Below are 19,234 nucleotides of genomic sequence, written 5' to 3'. Positions count from 1 at the left end.
GAGAGAGAGAGACAGAGTTGGTCATATCCTCACCTAATGTATGGCACCCTAGAGGTTGGCCGTCATTTCTACACCATTACCCATTGCATAGAAACATAGAAACATAGTAATTAGGTGCAGGAGTAGGCCATTCGGCCCTATGAGCCTGCACCGCCATTCAATATGATCATGGCTGATCATCCAACTCAGTATCCCGTACCTGCCTTCTCTCCATACCCCGTGATCCCCTTAGACACAAGGGCTGCATCTAACTCCCTCTTAAATATAGCCAATGAACTGGCCTCAACTACCCTCTGTGGCAGAGAGTTCCAGAGATTCACTACTCTCTGTGCATCTTCCCTACAACCATCAGGCTATTAAACACTTCAACCTCCAAATAGGCGCCGAACAAAATAGACTTGTGGACATTATTTTTGCACTATTATTGCCTATTATTTATATTTAGATAAGTTTTCTTTGGCGTTTATTATGGCTTTTACAGAGGACTATGTTTATATATCTGTTGTGCTGCTGCAAGTAGTATATTTTTTGTTCGGTTTTGGGACATGCGACTATAAAACACTCTTGACTCTCAATAATGCTTGCATTGGACTTACCTCTTCACTGCCCACATCCGTTAATTCGACAGATCCTCCCAGACGTTTGATCGCCTCCCCAACAACACGGACCATCTCGATCGCGCTGTCTCTCTTCAGCGGGTTACCTGACTCACTCTGGATCGCAACCCACTCCTTCAGATGCTGCAAGGTGAAATGGTGGCATATTGACATGATTACAACAGTTGCTCATCCCATTAGTGTGGGTTGGGCAGCCGGGCTGTAGGAGTTCCAGTTCAGTCTCACAGTGGGCTCTATCATTGCCCCATATCACCACCCCCCCCCACCCCTGCCTCCCAGGAACAGCTTCTTCCCCACAGATCTTCATCCTTTATCAGATAACTAAAAGACCCTCCCATAAACTGTCTTGGGTGCTATGATTAGTTTAGATGTATTCTCAATGGGAGCGTAGATTTTCTCCAGGTGCTCCAGTTTCCTCCCACATCCCAAAGTCCTGCAGGTTTGTAGGTTAATTAGCCTCTGTAAAATTGCCCCTAACACGCAGGGAGTGGATAAGAGAAAGTGGGATCACATTGAATGTGTGTGAAAAGCTGATCAATGGTCGGCATAGATTGGATGAGACAATTGTTTTTCATGCTCTATGGCTAATCTAAAAACTGAGCCAAGCTAGGTTATGGTGTCAAGGATCTGCCTATCAACAACCGCCTCTTCCATTACCTGTAACAAGCTCTCACTTGTCAGGCTTTGTCCTTCCCCTGCCCTCTTCCAGCTTCCCCTCCCCTTACAATTAGTCTGAAGAGCGGACTCAATCTGAAACGTCACCTATCCATGTTCTCCAGAAATGCTGTCTGGCCCGCTGAGTTATTCTAACATTTTGTGTCTTTTCTTCTCGGGTATAGTCTTGATCTTCCAACCTACCTCATTGTGGGCCTCGCACCTTTTCTAGTGTGCACTTTCTCCGTAACTATAATGTTATCAAGCTGTAACACAAAATTCTGCTTCCGGGATTTTTATCTTTGCATTACCTGTTGTCCGTGTGTACGACTCGATGGCACTCGTGTACAGTGTGGTTTGAGTGGAAAGCAGCCATTACTGGATCCATGGTTCTCAGACTTTCTTGTAGACTGGCTTACAAAGAGGATATCAGCAGGAGGCTCAAATGTGTCATCAACTCAACACCGCTGGCCAAATATGAATACAAATATTTCAGTCCTGTCCCGTGCATTTACATGCTACACCTCCTCCTAATGCTGCTTAATTGTCCACAACATTCATGACAAGCAATGGCAGAATCTGATCTGTTGTTTATGAGATTTCTGTGCTCTTTTATGTATTGTTTGGTGTATATGTAGCGTCAATTATCACTAGTCGAATACAGTATACCTTACATATGTTGGATTATGAATTGATACGTATCTTTTTAATTTTTAAAATGTTCACTATGACAAATACAAAGACTTTTTTATAAATAACGGCCAAGGCTAAATACGATGCAAATAAATAAATTCATTACTTTTAATTTTAAACATGATATATTTTGTTATTTATGCGCACATCAATTGCTTATGTGTCTCTGAACATTAAGAAGATTTTGCAGGAAAGCCTTCTAATATCACGGGGAGTCCATCAGGTCCTCAGTTTCCATCTCACAGTGTACCCAGAGAGTTGTGAAGCTGTGGAATTCTCTGGCACAGAAGGCAGTGGATGCCAATTCACGGGGGGTTTTCAAGAGAGAGTAAAGGGCCTGTCACACTTAGGTGACTCTTTAGGCGAGTGCAGGAGACTCTGCGCTCGCCACATGTTCGCTGGTGGTCTCTGGTGAGTCTCCTTCATGGTCGCGAGGAGTTCCCACATTCAGCTGCTATTGTTATTTATCTGTAATTTTTTTTAATATGTATATATTTTTACCTTTTCTTATATATTTAAAATTGCTCTTGTGAATCGCACCGTGGGATTGACTTTTAAATTTTGTTGTACCATGTGCAATGACAATAAAGAGATTCATTCATTCATTCATTCTTGGAACTAGTCACGGCCTCAGTATGGTCGCCACAAATTTTTCAACATGTTGCAAAATCTTCTGCGACCAAAAATTGGTCGCCATGGAGATAATCGATAATTCTGTAGTCGTAGGTGCAGTGGTAGTGGGGTCGCCATGTAGTTGTAGCTAGTCGAGGTAATAGTAGGTAGCTTTAGTTAATCACCTTTGCTGACCGGGCATTTTCATTGGCTCATTGGGGAAAAAAAACGTAAGCACGAGTTTTCAGAACCAAGGACAACCGACCGGTAATGTTGAATGCCCGCCGAACTTCACAGCTGTGTATCTCTGGCTTATTAAAAGTTGTCTGGCTTCTTAAAAGTGTCTCCCCCCTTCCTCTCCCCTCCCCCCGCTTTTAAAGGACTTACCATACACTGTACTAGTCGTCTTAACCTTCCTGTTCTCTGTGGTGTGTGTCTGTATCACCTTGGCTTTGCACCATGTGAATTTCAGACAGCGCTGCCCCCGCTTGCCCTTGCCCCCGCCTTTGCAATGTGGTGTGTGTGTGTGTGTGTGTGTGTGTGTGTGTGTGTGTGTGTGTGTGTGTGTGTGTGTGTGTGTGTGTGTGTGTGTGTGTGTGTGTGTGTGTGTGTGTGTGTGTGTGTGTGTGTGTGTGTGCGTGCGTGCGTGCGTGCGTGTGTGTGTGTGTGCGTGTCCACTCTGACAGTCGCCGTTCCAGTTCCCGGTTTTTCAGGCGACTACCAGCAGCTTGACAGTCGCCGGCAGTCCGCTGAAAAATCGCCTAAGTGGGGCAGCCCCATTAGATTTAGCTCTTAGGGCTAAGGGAAGCAAAGGATATGGGGAAAAAGCCGGAACGGGATACTGATTTTGGATGATCAGCCATGATCATATTGAATGGCGGTGCAGGCTCGAAGGGCCGAATGGCCTACTCCTGCACTTATTTTCTATGTTTCTACCACCTCGATGATTGGCCATGTCAACGGCACCTTTGGTTTATTGAGAGCAAGTTGACGCCTCTCATCGCATTGGGCCGGTTGGGTTTAAACACAATGGAAATCCTTGCAATCACTCCAGCATCGACAACCATTCATTCTTCTGTCGAGTTTAGTCTTCAGAGTTCAGTTCCTCGGACTTCATGCAAACTTCAACGCACTTTGTAAAAGGTAGATTGCATTATCTCGAAGGACAAGGGCAGAAGATGCCTCAGTAAATGATCGCATGTAACCTCCAACCCTGCAGTCGTTCATTATTCTGTCTGTGATGTTCCTTCACGATTGTGCCACTGCACTTCAACCTGGTGACCATTTTGCTGTGTCTTGTGTTCGGTCTGTCAAAGCTGACTGGGTTTCTTGGTTACTAACCTTCCCATTCCCATATTAACTTTTCTGTCCTGGGCCTCCCCCCCCCCAAATGCCAGAGTGAGGCCACACGCTCTACGGTATGAACTTTGAATTCTCTATTTTTAGGTAACTACAAATCTCTCCCCTCCCTTCTTCCCCCTTAAGGCAACCGGCCCGTTCGCGGAGCACGGTTCAGCCACGGGATTTACCATCACCCGGTGGGGTCACAACATCTGGAGCCTGGATCGTCTCGGCGCAGAGGGAGAACAAAGAGGGAAGAGACAGAGACTTTAAGATTTTGCCTTCCACCACAGTGAGGAGGTGTTTGGTGAACTCACTGTGGTGGATGTTAAATTTGTGTTGATTGTGTGTTTTTGTCATTTTTTATTATATGTATGGTTGCAGGGAAAATAAATTTCGTTCAGACCAAAAGATCTGAATGACAATAAAGGAATCTAATCTAATCTAATCTAATCTAATCTAACAAGTATGTTTATGCTGTATTCAAAGTCAAAGTCAAAGTGGCCTTTATTGTCATTCAGACCTTTCGGTCTAAACGAAAATTTTTTGCCTTGCAGTCATACATATAATTAAAAATGACAACAACACACAATAAACACAAATTAACATGCACCACAGTGAGTTCACCAGGCACCTCCTCACTGTGATGGAAGGCAAAAATCTTAACCTACCAGCCAGGATTAAGGTCCATTGTACAAACATTCATGTAGGGTAGTGAATATTCCAAAATAACAAGCGTCAGATTCATGAGAATATGGAGGAAGGAACAGCAGATGCTGCTTTATACCAGAGATATAAAGACATATAGATCTGCTGCACCAGAGGACCAAACACCCTCAACCACTGCTATACCACCATCAAGGATGCCTATCGTTCTATCCCTCGCCCTCACTTCGGTAAGTCCGACCATACCGCGGTGCTGCTTCTTCCTGCCTACAGATAGCAATTGAAGAGCGCACCCCCCGAGGTGAGGACAGTACAGAGCTGGTCGGGGGGGGGGGAGAGGAACAACTACAGGACTGGTTGGAGTCTGTACACTGGGCAATGTTCAGGGACTCGGCAACGGACTTGAACGAATACGCCACAGTCGTTACAGACTTCATAAAGAAATGTGTGGAGGACTGCATCCCTGCAAAAACCTTCCAAGTGTTTCCCAATCAGAAGCCTTGAATGAACTATGAGATCCGCACTCTTCTGAAGTCCAGACACCGGGCATTCATGTCTGAAGATACCGAGGACAACAAGGAGACAAGATACGACCTTAGTAAGACCATTAAAAAGGCCAAAAGAGACTTCTGCTCCAAGCTGGAGGATGAGGCAGATGTTCGGCAGCTGTGGTGGGCCTTGAATGCAATCACCTCCTACAAGGCAACACACTTGTCAGTGAAACATCACTTCCTGACGAGCTCAATGCGTTTTATGCACGCTTTGATAGGAGGAACACTGATGTGCCTTCTCGAGCCCCCCTTCGCTGTGATGGTATTTTGGTCACGGTCACAGAGGCCGACGTCAGGAAATCCTTCAGGGGGGTTAACCCCCGGAAAGCACCTGGTCCTGATGGTATACCCGGTCGTGTTCTAAAAACCTGTGCGGACCAACTGGCTGGAGTTTTACGGACATTCTCAACCTCTCACTTCTGAGGTCTGAGGTTCCCACCTGCTTTAAAAGGGCATCAATAATACCAGTGCCCAAGAAGAGTAAGGTGACGTGCCTCAATGACTATCGACCAGTGGCACTAACGCCGGTGGTGATGAAGTGCTTTGAGAGGCTGATCGTGTCGCAAATCAACTCATATCTCGAGAAAAACCTGGACCCACTGCAGTTTGCTTACCGCCACAACAGATCAACGGTGGATGCGATCTCGCTGGCTCTCCACTCCGCTCTGGACCACTTGGACAACAAAAACCCATATGTCAGACTACAGCTCGGCATTTAATACAATCATCCCTTCCAAGCTGGTTACCAAGCTCTCAGAACTGGGTCTTTGCACATCCCTCTGCAATTGGATCCTCGACTTCCTCATTCACAGACCACAGACTGTCCGTATTGGTGGAAATGTGTCAGCCTCGATAACAATCAGCACGGGAGCACCTCAAGGCTGCGTGCTCAGCCCCCCTGCTGTACTCACTCTATACTCATGACTGCAGAGCTGGTCATAGTGCGAACTCCATCATCAAGTTCGCTGACGACACCACTGTTGTGGGACGAATCACTGATGGAGATGAGTCAGAGTATAGAAGTGAGATCGACCATTTGACCAAATGGTGCCAGCACAATAACCTGGCTCTCAACACCAGCAAAACAAGGAACTGATTGTGGACTTTGGAAGGGGTAGGATGGGGACCCACAGTCCCGTTTATATCAACGGGTCGATGGTGGAAAGGGTCAAGAGCTTCAAATTCCTGGGCGTGCATATCTCTGAAGATCTCTCCTGGTCCCAGAACAAGGACCAGGAGAGATCCATCGAGGGGATCTATCGCAGTCGTTGCCTCAAAAAGCTGCCAGCATCATCAAAGATCCACACCATCCTGGCCACTCACTCATCTCCCCGCTGCCTTCAGGTAGAAGGTACAGGAGCCTGAAATCTGCAACATCCAGGTTCAGGAATAGCTGCTTCCCCACAGCCATCAGGCTATTAAACTCAACTCAAACAAAACTCTGATCGTTAAATAGCACATTGCACTTTATCTGTTTATTTATGTGTGTATATATATATATTCATTGGTATATGGTCACACTGATCTGTTCTGTTCTGTATTTATTTATGCCTACTATATTCTGTTGTGCTGAATCAAAGCAGGAGTTTCATTGTCCTATCTGGAACACATGACAATAAATTCTCTTGAATCTTGAATCTTGAGATAGACACAAAAAGCTGGAGTAACTCAGCAGGACAAGCAGCATCTCTGGAGAGATGGAATGGGTGATGTTTGGGGTCGAGACCTTTCGACTGTAGCTGTATTGAAACTTCACTCGGGTTGGTAGACCTTACCTGCACATAGTCATCTTGATGATCATCAATGTATGTCAGCACCTGATCCAGAGGAGATGCTTGTATCACCAAGAGGAAAGACAAAAAGGAAACAGCAAGCAGCAGCTGAAAGGTGACATTGCAGAATTAGTATCCTTGGCCAACTCCTGCACCCGCGCAGAACTCGATTTCATTAACTTTACCACAAACCTCCACCCTTAACATGGAATTGCTTTACAACAAACCTCCATGCGTAAACATGGAATTACTTTTTTACACAGTAATCATTTGTCAGAATTAATTTTATTTGCCAATTTGTGATCTGAAGCAGAACAGAACCATTATTAGTTCAACAAAGAATTAAGGAAGATCCTGTATTATATTTATTCAAAAACGTGCTCTGTAAAGCATGTAACCACATTCAAAGAGTTCTCACCACTTCATGGTACATCAATAGGGTGGGATGAGGAGAGGTAGGTTGAGATGTGTAAATCATAAACAGACCCAAGCACAGCCAAAACAGAAAGGGACCCGTTTCTGCATTGTAAATGTGCTAAATCTTTTAAAAGGCATCTCATATTACCCCACAACTCGCCACATCTTCCCATCTCCCCCCATATCTGCCTTCCGCAAAGACCGCTCCCTCCATAACTCCCTTGTCAATTCTTCCCTTCCCTCTCGGTCCACCCCCTCCCCGGGCACTTTCCCTTGCAACCGCAAGAGATGCAACACTTGTCCCTTTACCTCCCCCCTCGACTCTGTTCAAGGACCCAAGCAGTCGTTCCAGGTGCGACAGAGGTTTACCTGCATCTCTTCCAACCTCATCTATTGCGTCCGCTGCTCTAGATGTCAGCAGATCTATATCGGTGAGACCAAGCGGAGGGTTGGGCGATCGTTTCGCCGAACACCTCCGCTCGATCCGCAATAACCAAGCTGACCTCCCGGTGGCTCAGCACTTCAACTCCCCCTCCCACTCCGTCTCCAACCTCTCCCTCCTCGCTATCCTCCATGGCCACAGCGAGCAGCACCGGTAATTGGAGGAACAGCACCTCATATTCCGTTTGGGGAGTCTGCACCCCGGGGGCATGAACATCGAATTCTCCCAATTTTGTTAGTCCTTGCTGTCTCCTCCCCTTCCTTAGCCCCCCTTCTGTCTCCTCCCATCCCCCAGCCTTCTGGCTACTCCTCCTTTTCCCTTTTTTGTCCCCACCCACCCCCGCCCCCGATCAGTCTGAAGAAGGGTTTCGGCCCGAAACGTTGCCTATTTCCTTCGCTCCATAGATGCTGCTGCACCCGCTGAGTTTCTCCAGCTTTTTTGTGTAACCCTCTCATATTAGACGTTGTCCAATTGCTAAATTTATTCCCAAACTTCTGTTATTGCCATTTAGCATAGTTGCACCAGTCTTTAAAAACATTACTGATAAATCAATGTTCTTCACCCTGGCTTTTGCACAACTAAAATAACCTAATTGGAAAGTAATAAGCAATAACTGGATAATTTATCACTCTGAAAATATATTCCCAGAAACAAATCCTGTGAATCTAAAGTGTAATATACTTCAAAACACCACAAATTAATTCTGTAACCTGTAGAAACATAGAAAATAGGTGCAGGAGGAAGCCATTCGGCCCTTCAAGCCAGCGCCGCATAATCAGTAATATAATCAGCTCATTTTTATTACAATACAAATGTTTCCATTAACTATGCTAATCAAAAAGCAAGAAAGATAAAAGCATATTAAGTGGAGCACACTGTCCAAACATTACAAATTCCCAGAGTTACAAAGATTACTAGACTAAGTGGGACCCGTTTGGTGCCAGCATCACACGGGAGGGCTGGTCCTCCAACGCAATATTCCACCTCTCCAATATACCAGTATTGGTAGCCAGTGGGGGGGAGGGGGGGGTCTGGAGCGCTAGTATGGGTGTTGTGGGCTGAAGGGACTGGTTTCCAGAGGGCTAGTATGGACATTGTGGGCCGAATGGATTCTTGGGCTGGCAGCTCACTCACTCACGGATGGTGGGCTGGCAGTTGATTCACAGTTATTCCTTGAATTTCCATTTCAAGCAGGGTGCAAGGCCACCAAATTCAAGTGCAGTTTCGTACCATTTCAAGCAGGGTGCCAGGTGCAAGGCCACTAAAGACAGCGAGTCGTGACCTCTCCCTCCCCCATCTTGCAGAGACTGGGCCACGCCCACACTTCTGGGTTTCATAGTCCCTCCCCCCCCTCCCACCAGTAGGGGTGTGGCCTTCATGGTGTGATTGACAGGAGAGAGAATCTCAACATTTTTTAAACACTAATGACTCTTATATTTTTCATCGATGGGAAAAATCCTCGGCACCTGATGAGTGGAGACTCTGAGTAAGATGGCCAAAAATCACAGCTGTAAGTGGCAGCGTTTTTTATAAATCAATACACAGAACAACAGGTAGTGGTCAAGATCAGACTTTTAGTAATATAGATAATAATGTGTGTGGGGAGGGGGGGGGAGTGGAGGGGTTGAATATCCTCACATCAATTATTTTTTGAAAATGGGTAACTACAAATTTTATAAAGGGCACTGATTAATTTCTATTTCATGAGCTTAAAGTTGATGCAGTGAAATAATAAAGTATCATCTATCTATATTACTAAAACTCTGTTCTTGACCGGTTTTGGCGATCTGTGCTGCGATTTCCGAGAGAACACCGCCACCTGCGGCCGTCATTTTTGGCCACCTCGCTCAGAGCCCCCCTCCGCCGTCTGTGTGCCGAGGATTTTTCCCGTCGATGAAATATGACAGAGATATTAATGATTTTACAAAATTCCCCATTCTCTCTGCTGCCCCCACTGGCAGCAGGGGGGAGGGACTATAAAACCAGGAAGTGGTGTGGTGTGCCTCATTCAATCTCTTCAAGATGGAAGAAGGCAGAGGGTCACGTTTCTCTGAGCTGTGAATAACACTGAATACATGTCCACACAACTATGAGTAAGTACCCTTAATGTGGTTTGAAAATGAAAATATGGTTAAAGTAAAAAAACACTGCCTGCAAATGGTTGTTTGGGTTTGAAATAAAAAGGCCTCTCTCTCTCCTCTCTCCCCGCCCCTCCCTCTCTTCTCCTCCCCCCCCTCCCTTCACCCCCCTCTCAGCACACCCCCTCACTCCCCCATCCCCCTCCGCCCCCCCTCCTCTCCCTCCCCCCTCCCTCCTCTCCCCCCCTCTCCCCTCTTTTTTCTCCCCCTCCTCTCCCTCCTCTCCCCCCCCCCCCTCTCCACCCCCTCCTCCCCCTCCCCCTCCATCCGCACCCCCACCCGTCCCACACCTAAAACCCTCCCTGATCCACACACCCCTACCCCCTTCCCCTCACCCTCACTGATCCCGACCTCTCAGCACCCTCCCCTCCCCCTCTACCCCCCCCCCCCTCCCAGCACACCTCCCCTCCCCTCCCCCCCCCTCCCCCCCCTCCCCTCATCCACATCTCCTCTCCTCCCGCTCTCTCCCCCCCTCCCCCTCTCCTCCCCCCCTCTCCTCTCTCTCTATCCCCTTTTTCTCCCCCTCCTCCACCGTCCCTCCCCTAAACCGCCCTCCCCCCCACCCCTCCCCCTACCCCCTTCCCTCCATCCCTCCCTCCCCCTCCCTGCTCCCCCCTCTCCCCCTCCCCATCACCTCACCCCCCCTCTCACACCCCTCTCTCCCACCCTCCCCCCTCTCTCCCACCCTCTCCCCCCCTCTCCCTCTCCCCCCTCTCTCTCACTGTCTCTTTCCCCCCCCTCCCTCCCTCCCCCTAAACCCCTCCCCTCCACACCCCCTACCCTCTTCCCTCCCGCTCCCCCCCTCCCCACCTCCCCCCTCTCAGCACCCCCTATATCTCCCCCTCACTCTCTCTCCTCCCCCCTCACCCACCCTACCTCTTCTCCTCCTCCCCACCCTCCTCTCCCTCTTGCCCCTCTCTCTGTGTTTCTGTCTCTCTCTCTGTCTCTGCCCCTTCTCTATCTGCCCTCACTCTCATCCGCCCCCCCTCTAGATGTGACTGCAAGTTGGGGGCTATGCGTCAGTAGTTACGGTGGTTATGGGGTAAAAGGAGCAAATTAATAATATTAATATTATATCAAGGGGGGGTAATTAGCGTGAGCGTGCGGGGGGGGGGGATAGTTAGTGTGTGGGACGCTGCATGCCGCCTCCCCCCCCACAACCTCACGTTGGGGGAACAGGACCCTACAGGTCTGCACTTGGTCTAGTTTTGTTATATTTTTGCATCATATTTCCTCTCAACATCCCCAAGGAACTGGAGAGTTAATACCGTCGATTGTATAGAAGGAACAGACTTACCATGTTCACAAAGTATTTTTTCAACAGATTATTTCAAGTTTAAGTATTCTCGCACTCTTCAACGAGTCTGGTTCTCTCCGCAACGTCCTAATCTCTAGCCGCTGGTTCTTGAAGACAAAATGGCTCATTGCTGGTGTGTGTATAAATGTTCTAACGTTGCTGCCAATTAGTTTCAAACTAAAATCAGAACATTGCCAAAAAATAATCAGTGGAATGTTTGTGTTAAATGAGCCGCAGTCACAGTCATTAAGAAGATTGCAAAGAATAGGAAAGAAGGAATTGCATTTTGTAGCACATTTTGCATTTAATTCATAGACCTTTACAACCAGTTAAGTACTTTTGATGAGTGGCTACTGCTGTTATGTAAGTAATATTTACACATAACAAGCTCACCCAGGACAACATATTGGCTGGGAAACTAGGAAGAATGATCCTGATTTTAGTTTAGAGATACAACATGGAAACAGAGCCTTCGGATCACTAAGGCCATCGATCATCTGTTCATTCAAGTTGTATGACATCCCACTTTTGCATCCAATTTCCACACACTCTGGGCAATTTTACAGATGTCAATTAACCTACAACCCGCCGACTGTGTGATGTTGGAGGTAACCCTCACAGACACAGAGATCGTGCAAACTCCACACAGCCAGCACCCGAGGACGGGATTGAACCCGTGTGAGGCAGCGGTTTTACATTGTGCTGCCCAAACCTTTCTTTGTACAAACCATCAAGGGTAGTCAGGGCTGTGGTTTAATCAACATTGTAGCCGCTCTTCAGTACTGCACGAGAATGCCATCCAGATGAGGCAATAGGTCTTAAACTGACAACCTACTTTAGAAGTAAGAGTTCTAGAAATCCAGCCACATACTCGAGTGATTCAGATTTATCCTGACAGGTACTTCATCACATAGAATGTTGTTCATTGAACAAACATATGTTTGGCTGAAGACTTGTTTTGAAAACTGCCTTTAAACAGCCAGAAATGTAATTACAGAAAGCATGAAGTTACACACAATTTCCATGTGGTGTCACTGGATTTCACTGTAGTGTAGAAAAATAAATGTTTTCATGCTGCAGAAGGATTTTTGGAAATACTGTGCGCAAACTGTTACATTGCTTTGCACATTGAATGTGGTATCAAAGTTGCTGTTGCATCCCCAGCAAATATATTCTCAGCCAGTTATTCCTGCAAAACACCTGCATTGGACAATTAACATGCATACTTTGCTCCAGTTAGATCAAATCCTATGCCTATTCTCCGGTCATTATGTCCAAATAATCCGTGATACTGACAGTGGTATTCGTGTTATTTTATTATTGTCACGTGTACTGAGATACAGTGCAAAACTTTGTTTTACATTCTGTCCAGTTAAATCATACCATACCATACATGGGTAGTGCAGCAGAAAACATACAGAGTGCAGAAGATAGTTTTACAGCTGCAGAGAAAATGGAGATATAAGCAAAGTGCAAATGCTGCAACAAAGTAGATTGGAAGATTGGGAATTCATCCATAGCATGTGAGAGGTCTATTCAGGTGTCTGACAACTGTGGGGAATAGGCTGTTCTTGAATCTGTGGATAGGGTGAGCTGTTTTAAATATCTGGGAGTCCACATCTCTGAGGATATGACATGGACATCACACGCCGCACCACTCGTGAGTAAGGCAAGGCAGCGCCTTTACCACCTCAGGCAATTGAGGAAATTCAGAGTGTCTCCGAGGATCCTCCAGTGCTTCTATTCAGCGGCTGTGGAAAGCATCTTGTCCGGGAACATTACCATCTGGTTTGGGAATTGCTCTGCCCAGGACAAGAAGGCTCTGCAGAGAGTAGTGCGTTCGGCCGAACACACTATGGGAACTTCACTCGCCCCCTGCAAGAACTATACAACAGGAGGTGCAACTCCAGAGCCAACAAAATCATGGGAGACCCCTTCCACCCCGCAATGGACTGTTCCAGCTGCTACAGTCAGGCAAATGCCTCCGTTGCCATGCTGTGAGAACGGAGAGGTTGAGAAGGAGTTTCTTCCCAGAGGCCATTCGGACTGTAAACTCCTATCTCACCAGGGACTAACCTTACTATATCACTCTACTGCTTTTTTTTTTTAAATTGCAGTTTTTTTCCCTTTCCCATAGATAAAATGGATGAGCTTGGGGCATGGGGTCTGGTTTGCAGGATGTGGTTTGTAGGTCTGGCTGCATTCACAACTCCTTGCAGTCTTGGGTACCGATTTTGCCAAACCAAATTGTGACACATTTTGGTAGTATATAAACAGTGCCCTCCATAATGTGTGGGACAAAGAACCATCATTTATTTATTTGCCTCTGTACTCCACAATTTGAGTTTTGTAATAGAATAAAATCACATGTGGTTAAAGTGCACATTGTCAGCATTTTAATGAAGGCCATGTTTGTACATTTTGGTTTCACCATGTAGAAATGGCAGCAGCGTTTATACATAGTCCCCCCATTTCAGGGCACCATAGCGTTTGGGACAAGGCAATGTCAAGTAAAGGAAAGTAGTAATGTTTAGTATTTTGTTACATATCCTTTGCATCCAGTGAATGCTTGAAGTCTGCGATTCATGGACATCACCAGTTGCTGAGTGTCTCATCTGGTGATGCTCTGCCAGGCCTGTATTGCAGCCATCTTTAGTTTGTTTTGGGGGCTAGTCCCCCTTCAGTTTTCTCTTCAGTATATAAAAGGCATGCTCAATTGGTGTCAGAACGGGTGATTGACTTGGCCACTCAAGAATTGACAATTTCTTAGCTTTAATAAACTCCTTTGTTGCTTTAGCAGTACGTTTGGGATCATTGTCTTACTGTAGAATGAACCTCCGGCCAATGAGTTTTGAGGCATTTGTTTGAACTTGAGCAGATTGGATGTGCCTACGCACTTCAGAATTCAATATGCTACTACCATCAGCAGTCAGACAATAGACAATAGGTGTAGGAGTAGGCCATTCGTCCCTTCAAGCCAGCACCAACATTCAATGTGATCATGGCTGATCATTCACAATCAATATCCCCCCCGTTCCTGCCTTCAACCCATATCCCCAGTGTCCCCTATCTTCAAGGGTGCTATCTAGCTCTCTCTTGAAAGTCTCCAAAGAACCGGCTTCCATCGCCCTCTGAGGCAGAGAATTCCAAACTGACAACTCTCATTGGGGAAAAAGTGTTTCCTCATCTCTGTTCTAAATGGCTTACCCCTTATTCTTAAACTGTGGCCCCTGGTTCTGGACTCCCCTGACATTGGGAACATGTTTCCTGCCTCTAGCATGTCCAAACCATTAATAATCTTATATGTTTAAATAAGATCCCCTCTCATACTTCTAAATTCCAGAGTGTACAAGCCCAGCCGCTCCATTCTCTCAGCATATGACAGTCCCACCATCCCGGGAATTAACCTTGTAAACCTACGCTTCACTCCCTCAATAGCAAGAATGTCCTTCCTCAAATTTGGAGACAATACTCCAAATTTGCTACTACCAAACTCTTGCACACAATATTTCAGGCGTGGTCTCACCAGGGCCCTATACAACTGCAGAAGGACCTCTTTGCTCTTATACTCACCCCCTCTTGTTATGAAGGCCTACATGCCATTCGCTTTCTTCACTGCCTGCTGTACCTGCATGCTTATTTTCATTGACTGATGAACATGGACCCCCAGATCCTGTTGTACTTCCCCTTTTCCCACTTTGACACCATTTAGATAATAATCTTCCTTCCTGTTTTTGCTACCAAAGTGGATAACCTTACATTTATCCACATTAAACTGCATCTGCCATGCATCTGCCCTCTCACCCAACCTGTCCAAGTCACCCTGCATTCTCACAGCATCCTCCTCACAGTTCACACTGCCACCCAGCTTTGTGTAATCTGCAAATTTGCTAATATTACTTGTAATCCCTTCATCTAAATCATTAATTTATATTGTAAATAGCTGTGGTACCAGCACCGAGTCTTGCGGTACCCCACATCACTGCCTGCCATTCCGAAAGGGACCCGTTAATCCCTACTCTTTGTCACCTGTCCAATACCATGTGCCCTAATTGTGCCCACCAATCTCCTATGTGGGACTTTATCAAATGCTTTCTGAAAGTCCGGGTACACTACATCCACTGGCTCGCCCTTGTCCATTTTACTAGTTACATCCTCAAAAAATTCCAGAAGATTAGTCAAGCATGATTTCCCCTTCATAAATCCATGCTGACTCGGACCGATCCTGTTACTGCTGTCCAAATACGCCGCTATTTCATGATTGACTCCAGCATCTTCCCCATCACCGATGTCAGGCTAACTGGTCTACAATTCTGTTTTCTCTCTCCCGCCTTTCTTAAAAAAATGGGATAACAATAGCTACCCTCCAATCATCAGGAACTGATCCTGAATCTATAGAACATTGGAAAATTATCACCAATGCATCCATGATTTCTAGAGCCACTTGCTTAAGTACCCTGCAATGCAGACCATCAGGCCCTGGGGATTTATCAGTCTTCAGTCCCATCAGTCTAGCCAACACCATTTCCTGCCTAATGTGGATTTCCTTCAATTCCTGCGTCACCCCTGTTCCTCCACCACCCCTTTCTCCCATTGGAATCTTTCTTCCTCTTTGGACTGAAGTGATCCTGCACATTCTGTATTATTCCCAGAAATACTTGCCATTGTTGTTCCACTGTCATCCCTGTTAGGGCATCTTTCCAGTCAACTTTGGCCAGCTCCTCCCTCACAGCTCCATAGTCCCCTTTGTTCAACTGGTACACTGACACTTCCGATTTACCCTTCTCCCTCTCAAATTGTAGATTAATAGTATGGTCACTACCTCCTAATGGCACCTTCACCTCGAGTTACCTTCTCAAATCGGGTTCATTACACATTATATCCAGAATTGCCTTCTCCCTGGTACAGACTCCAGTACAAGCTGCTCTAAGAATCCATCACGGAGGCATGCCACAAACTCCCTTTCTTGTGGTCCTGTACCAACCCGATTTTCCCAATCTAACTGCATGTTGAAATCTCCCATAACAACCATAGCATTCCCTTTATTACATGCCAATTTTAACTCCTTTTTCAACTTGCCCCCTATATCCTGGCTGCTGTTTGGGTGCCTGTAGATATGTCCCATTAGGGTCTTTTTACCCATACAATTCCATACTGACTCCACATCTCTTGTTTCAATGTCACCCCTCGCTTGGCACTGAAATTCAATCCTCACCTACAGAGCTACCCCACCCCCTCTGCCCACCTGTCTGTATTTCTGTTCACAAAGTCTTCAGCTGAGAGTGGTCATTGACAAATCCACACCTGACTCCAGAAGAGTTGTTTCTGATCTGTCGGACAGGTGTTTGGGGATGATTCCTTATTATAGAGAATTCTTCTGTCATCAGCTGTGGAGGTCTTCCTTGGCCTGCCAGTCCCTTTGCGATTAGTAAGCTCACGACTGCTCTTTCTTCTTAATGATGTTCCAAACTGTTGATTTTGGTAAGCCTAAGGTTTGACTGATGTCTCTAACAGTTTTATTCTTGTTTCTCAGTCTCATAATGGCTTCTTTGACTTTCATTGACACAACTTTGGTCCACATGTTGATAAACAGCAATAAAAGTTTCCAAATATGATGTAAAGACTGGAGGAAAGACTAGGTGCTGAGAGCTCTCTTATACCTGCATTAAGGAGGCAATTAAACACACTTCAGCAATTACAAACACCTGTGAAGCCATGTGTCCCAAACATTATGGTGCCCTGAAATGGAGAGCAATGAACACAGCTGTAATTTCTACGTGGTGAAAAAATGGCCTTTAATAAAATCTGACAATGTCCACTTTAACCACATGTGTTTTTTTTTCTATTACAAATCTCAAATTGTGGAGTACAGAGGCAAATAAATAAATGATGGGTCTTTGTCCCAAACATTATGGAGGGCACAGTAAGTGCACACACTTACATCTGTGACACAGCATAGCGGTTACATTATTAAACCAGTAATGCAGATGTCTGGATAAATGATCTTGAAACATGTTTTTAAGGCTAATTTAATCCACCGTAGATGACAACAAAATATTAGATTGCTGTAAATTGCCGTAGATTAGATTGCTGTAAAATCCCCAGTTTACTAATTGGAGAGTGAAGTTTGTCATTCCCACCTCATCTGACCTGTTTAGACTCCAGGCCTACTTTTAATAATATACCACAAATTGCTTTTTGAGTTTTGCAGGATTTAGAATTGTTGCAACATTAAATTGCCTCAGAATTCACACATTGTTGTAACCGTACAGCCTTGTATCTGGTGCTTCGCATTTCTGTTGACGGAATAAGTATCAACAATTTCCCAACATCTTTCCACAACCCCTTTCCTGGCCTCCTGGGTGTATCCAGCAAATACTCCACCATTGGTGCAGCATAAGTCTGGAACTTCCTCCCCCTCAGCCTCCTCCATAAAACTACCAATGGGCACTTGTCCCAGAGATTCTTTACATGACTTGGTGTCCAGTTTTGTTTGGTCATGTTGTGATGAACCTTATATGGCCACACAAATAGCACTCATTGGTAATGAGAGCAAAAGACACATCATAAAAACTTTTACATTTCTATAGCACCATCCAAAAAATACTCTGGATTATCCAACATGGCTTGAAGCACCCTGTTTTTTTTGTGGTACTCCAGTTCATTTGCACGGCAAGCTCCCCAAAATGGCATTTGGCAATGGCAATTCTTTAGTGATAATGAGCGATAAATATTTCCCCAAACACCGGTGGTGATTCACCTCGCCTTCCTCTGAATTATTGAAACAGAAGACGGACTTCAGTTTACTGCTTCATTCAAAACACAACATACGCAGTTACAGAGGAGGAACTGGAGTGCTGGACTCCATTTCCATGCACTCAGCTAATATAGGCCATTATCTGTGAATCCAATTCTTGCCCTTCCCAATTATTTCTGTTGTGCTGAATTCCCAACTTATTGTAATGCAATATTTTCATTCTCACTTCCACCCCCTTTCATTATGGAGCCATATCTGTATTATCCTCATCTCCCTGGCTTGTGTTAAGCAACTATTATGCAGTCACACATCAGAAATTCACATTTGAAATGAAAACTACAATTAAAAGCAAATGAAAATAAAAACAGCAATTTGATTGTGGTTTATAAATTACAAGGACTGAATACACAAACAGCTGTGATATTCCTTAGAATTTAGAAAACTTAAGGGGAGATTTCAGCCAAGTTTACAATATATATGAAAGGGAAACTAAAATGGGTTATTATAGCTGCTTTTTGACTTGGAGATATAGTCTTTTATTTAGAGCCAGTCTTTTCAGAAGTTGATGTTAAAAATTACCTCTGTGCCCAGAATGAGTAAAAATCTGGAACACTCTTCCTTAATGGTAATGCAAAATAACCAGTGCTACAAGTGATTGTGACGATCAGAAAGCAATGAGAACTGGAGCATGTCGGAACAACTTGTGCTGTAAACGTTATATATCAGTGGAGTTTGTGGCGCATCTGGAGTAACAGACATGAAACAAAGCCAATTATCAAATCTCATTAACATTTATTTGCAATATTCTTCCAAAATAATATCAGAATAAATTTCCAACGGTACTATTCTTTTACCTTGAATCAACAGTCTCACCATTCAAAATGTTTCCAATCCAAGGGGTCAAATCTTCAATTGAAGTACTTGGAATGTGCATGACTACAAGAATTTAACGTTTGCTTTTGCAAAACATGACAGGTGCACAGAAAAATAAGACAAGAGAAATGATCACCGCCCGGCATTACAGATAATTAGAGTTAGTGAACACACACACTTGATGCCTATATTAATATATACATTTCCATGGTTTATTTTCTTATACTTCATAGCACTTATTGCTAAGATAATTATTTGGGCATCCAGATACGAAAGGAATGAAAATTAGATAAGGGTTATTTGTGAAATTACAATGACACAGAGCATTTCAATAACAGGTGAACTACCAAAGACAAATACACAGATGTACGAAGGTGGTTTAATATATTTGGTTACTAATAGGA

The 19,234-nt window shown here is 45.1% G+C and overlaps 1 protein-coding gene across 1 annotated transcript in view; it reads right to left on the bottom strand.

Moving 5' to 3' along the window:
* cndp2 (carnosine dipeptidase 2) overlaps window positions 1-12,049 on the bottom strand; it is a 39,890-nt gene extending 27,841 nt beyond the window's left edge. The window contains exons 1-4 of the mRNA XM_055634747.1: window positions 11,929-12,049; window positions 11,201-11,377; window positions 6,910-7,014; window positions 597-740 (exon numbers count right to left, since the gene is read on the bottom strand). Of these exons, the coding sequence (XP_055490722.1) occupies window positions 597-740; window positions 6,910-7,014; window positions 11,201-11,203 (252 nt within the window). The 5' untranslated portion in view covers window positions 11,204-11,377; window positions 11,929-12,049. The remainder of the gene's footprint in view (window positions 1-596; window positions 741-6,909; window positions 7,015-11,200; window positions 11,378-11,928) is intronic.
* Between the last annotated feature and the right edge of the window lie 7,185 nt (window positions 12,050-19,234).

This window comes from Leucoraja erinacea, chromosome 4 (assembly GCF_028641065.1).
Source record: "Leucoraja erinacea ecotype New England chromosome 4, Leri_hhj_1, whole genome shotgun sequence".
NCBI classification, from domain to species: Eukaryota; Metazoa; Chordata; class Chondrichthyes; order Rajiformes; family Rajidae; genus Leucoraja; species Leucoraja erinaceus.
This window is presented reverse-complemented; position numbering and strand designations above follow the sequence as displayed.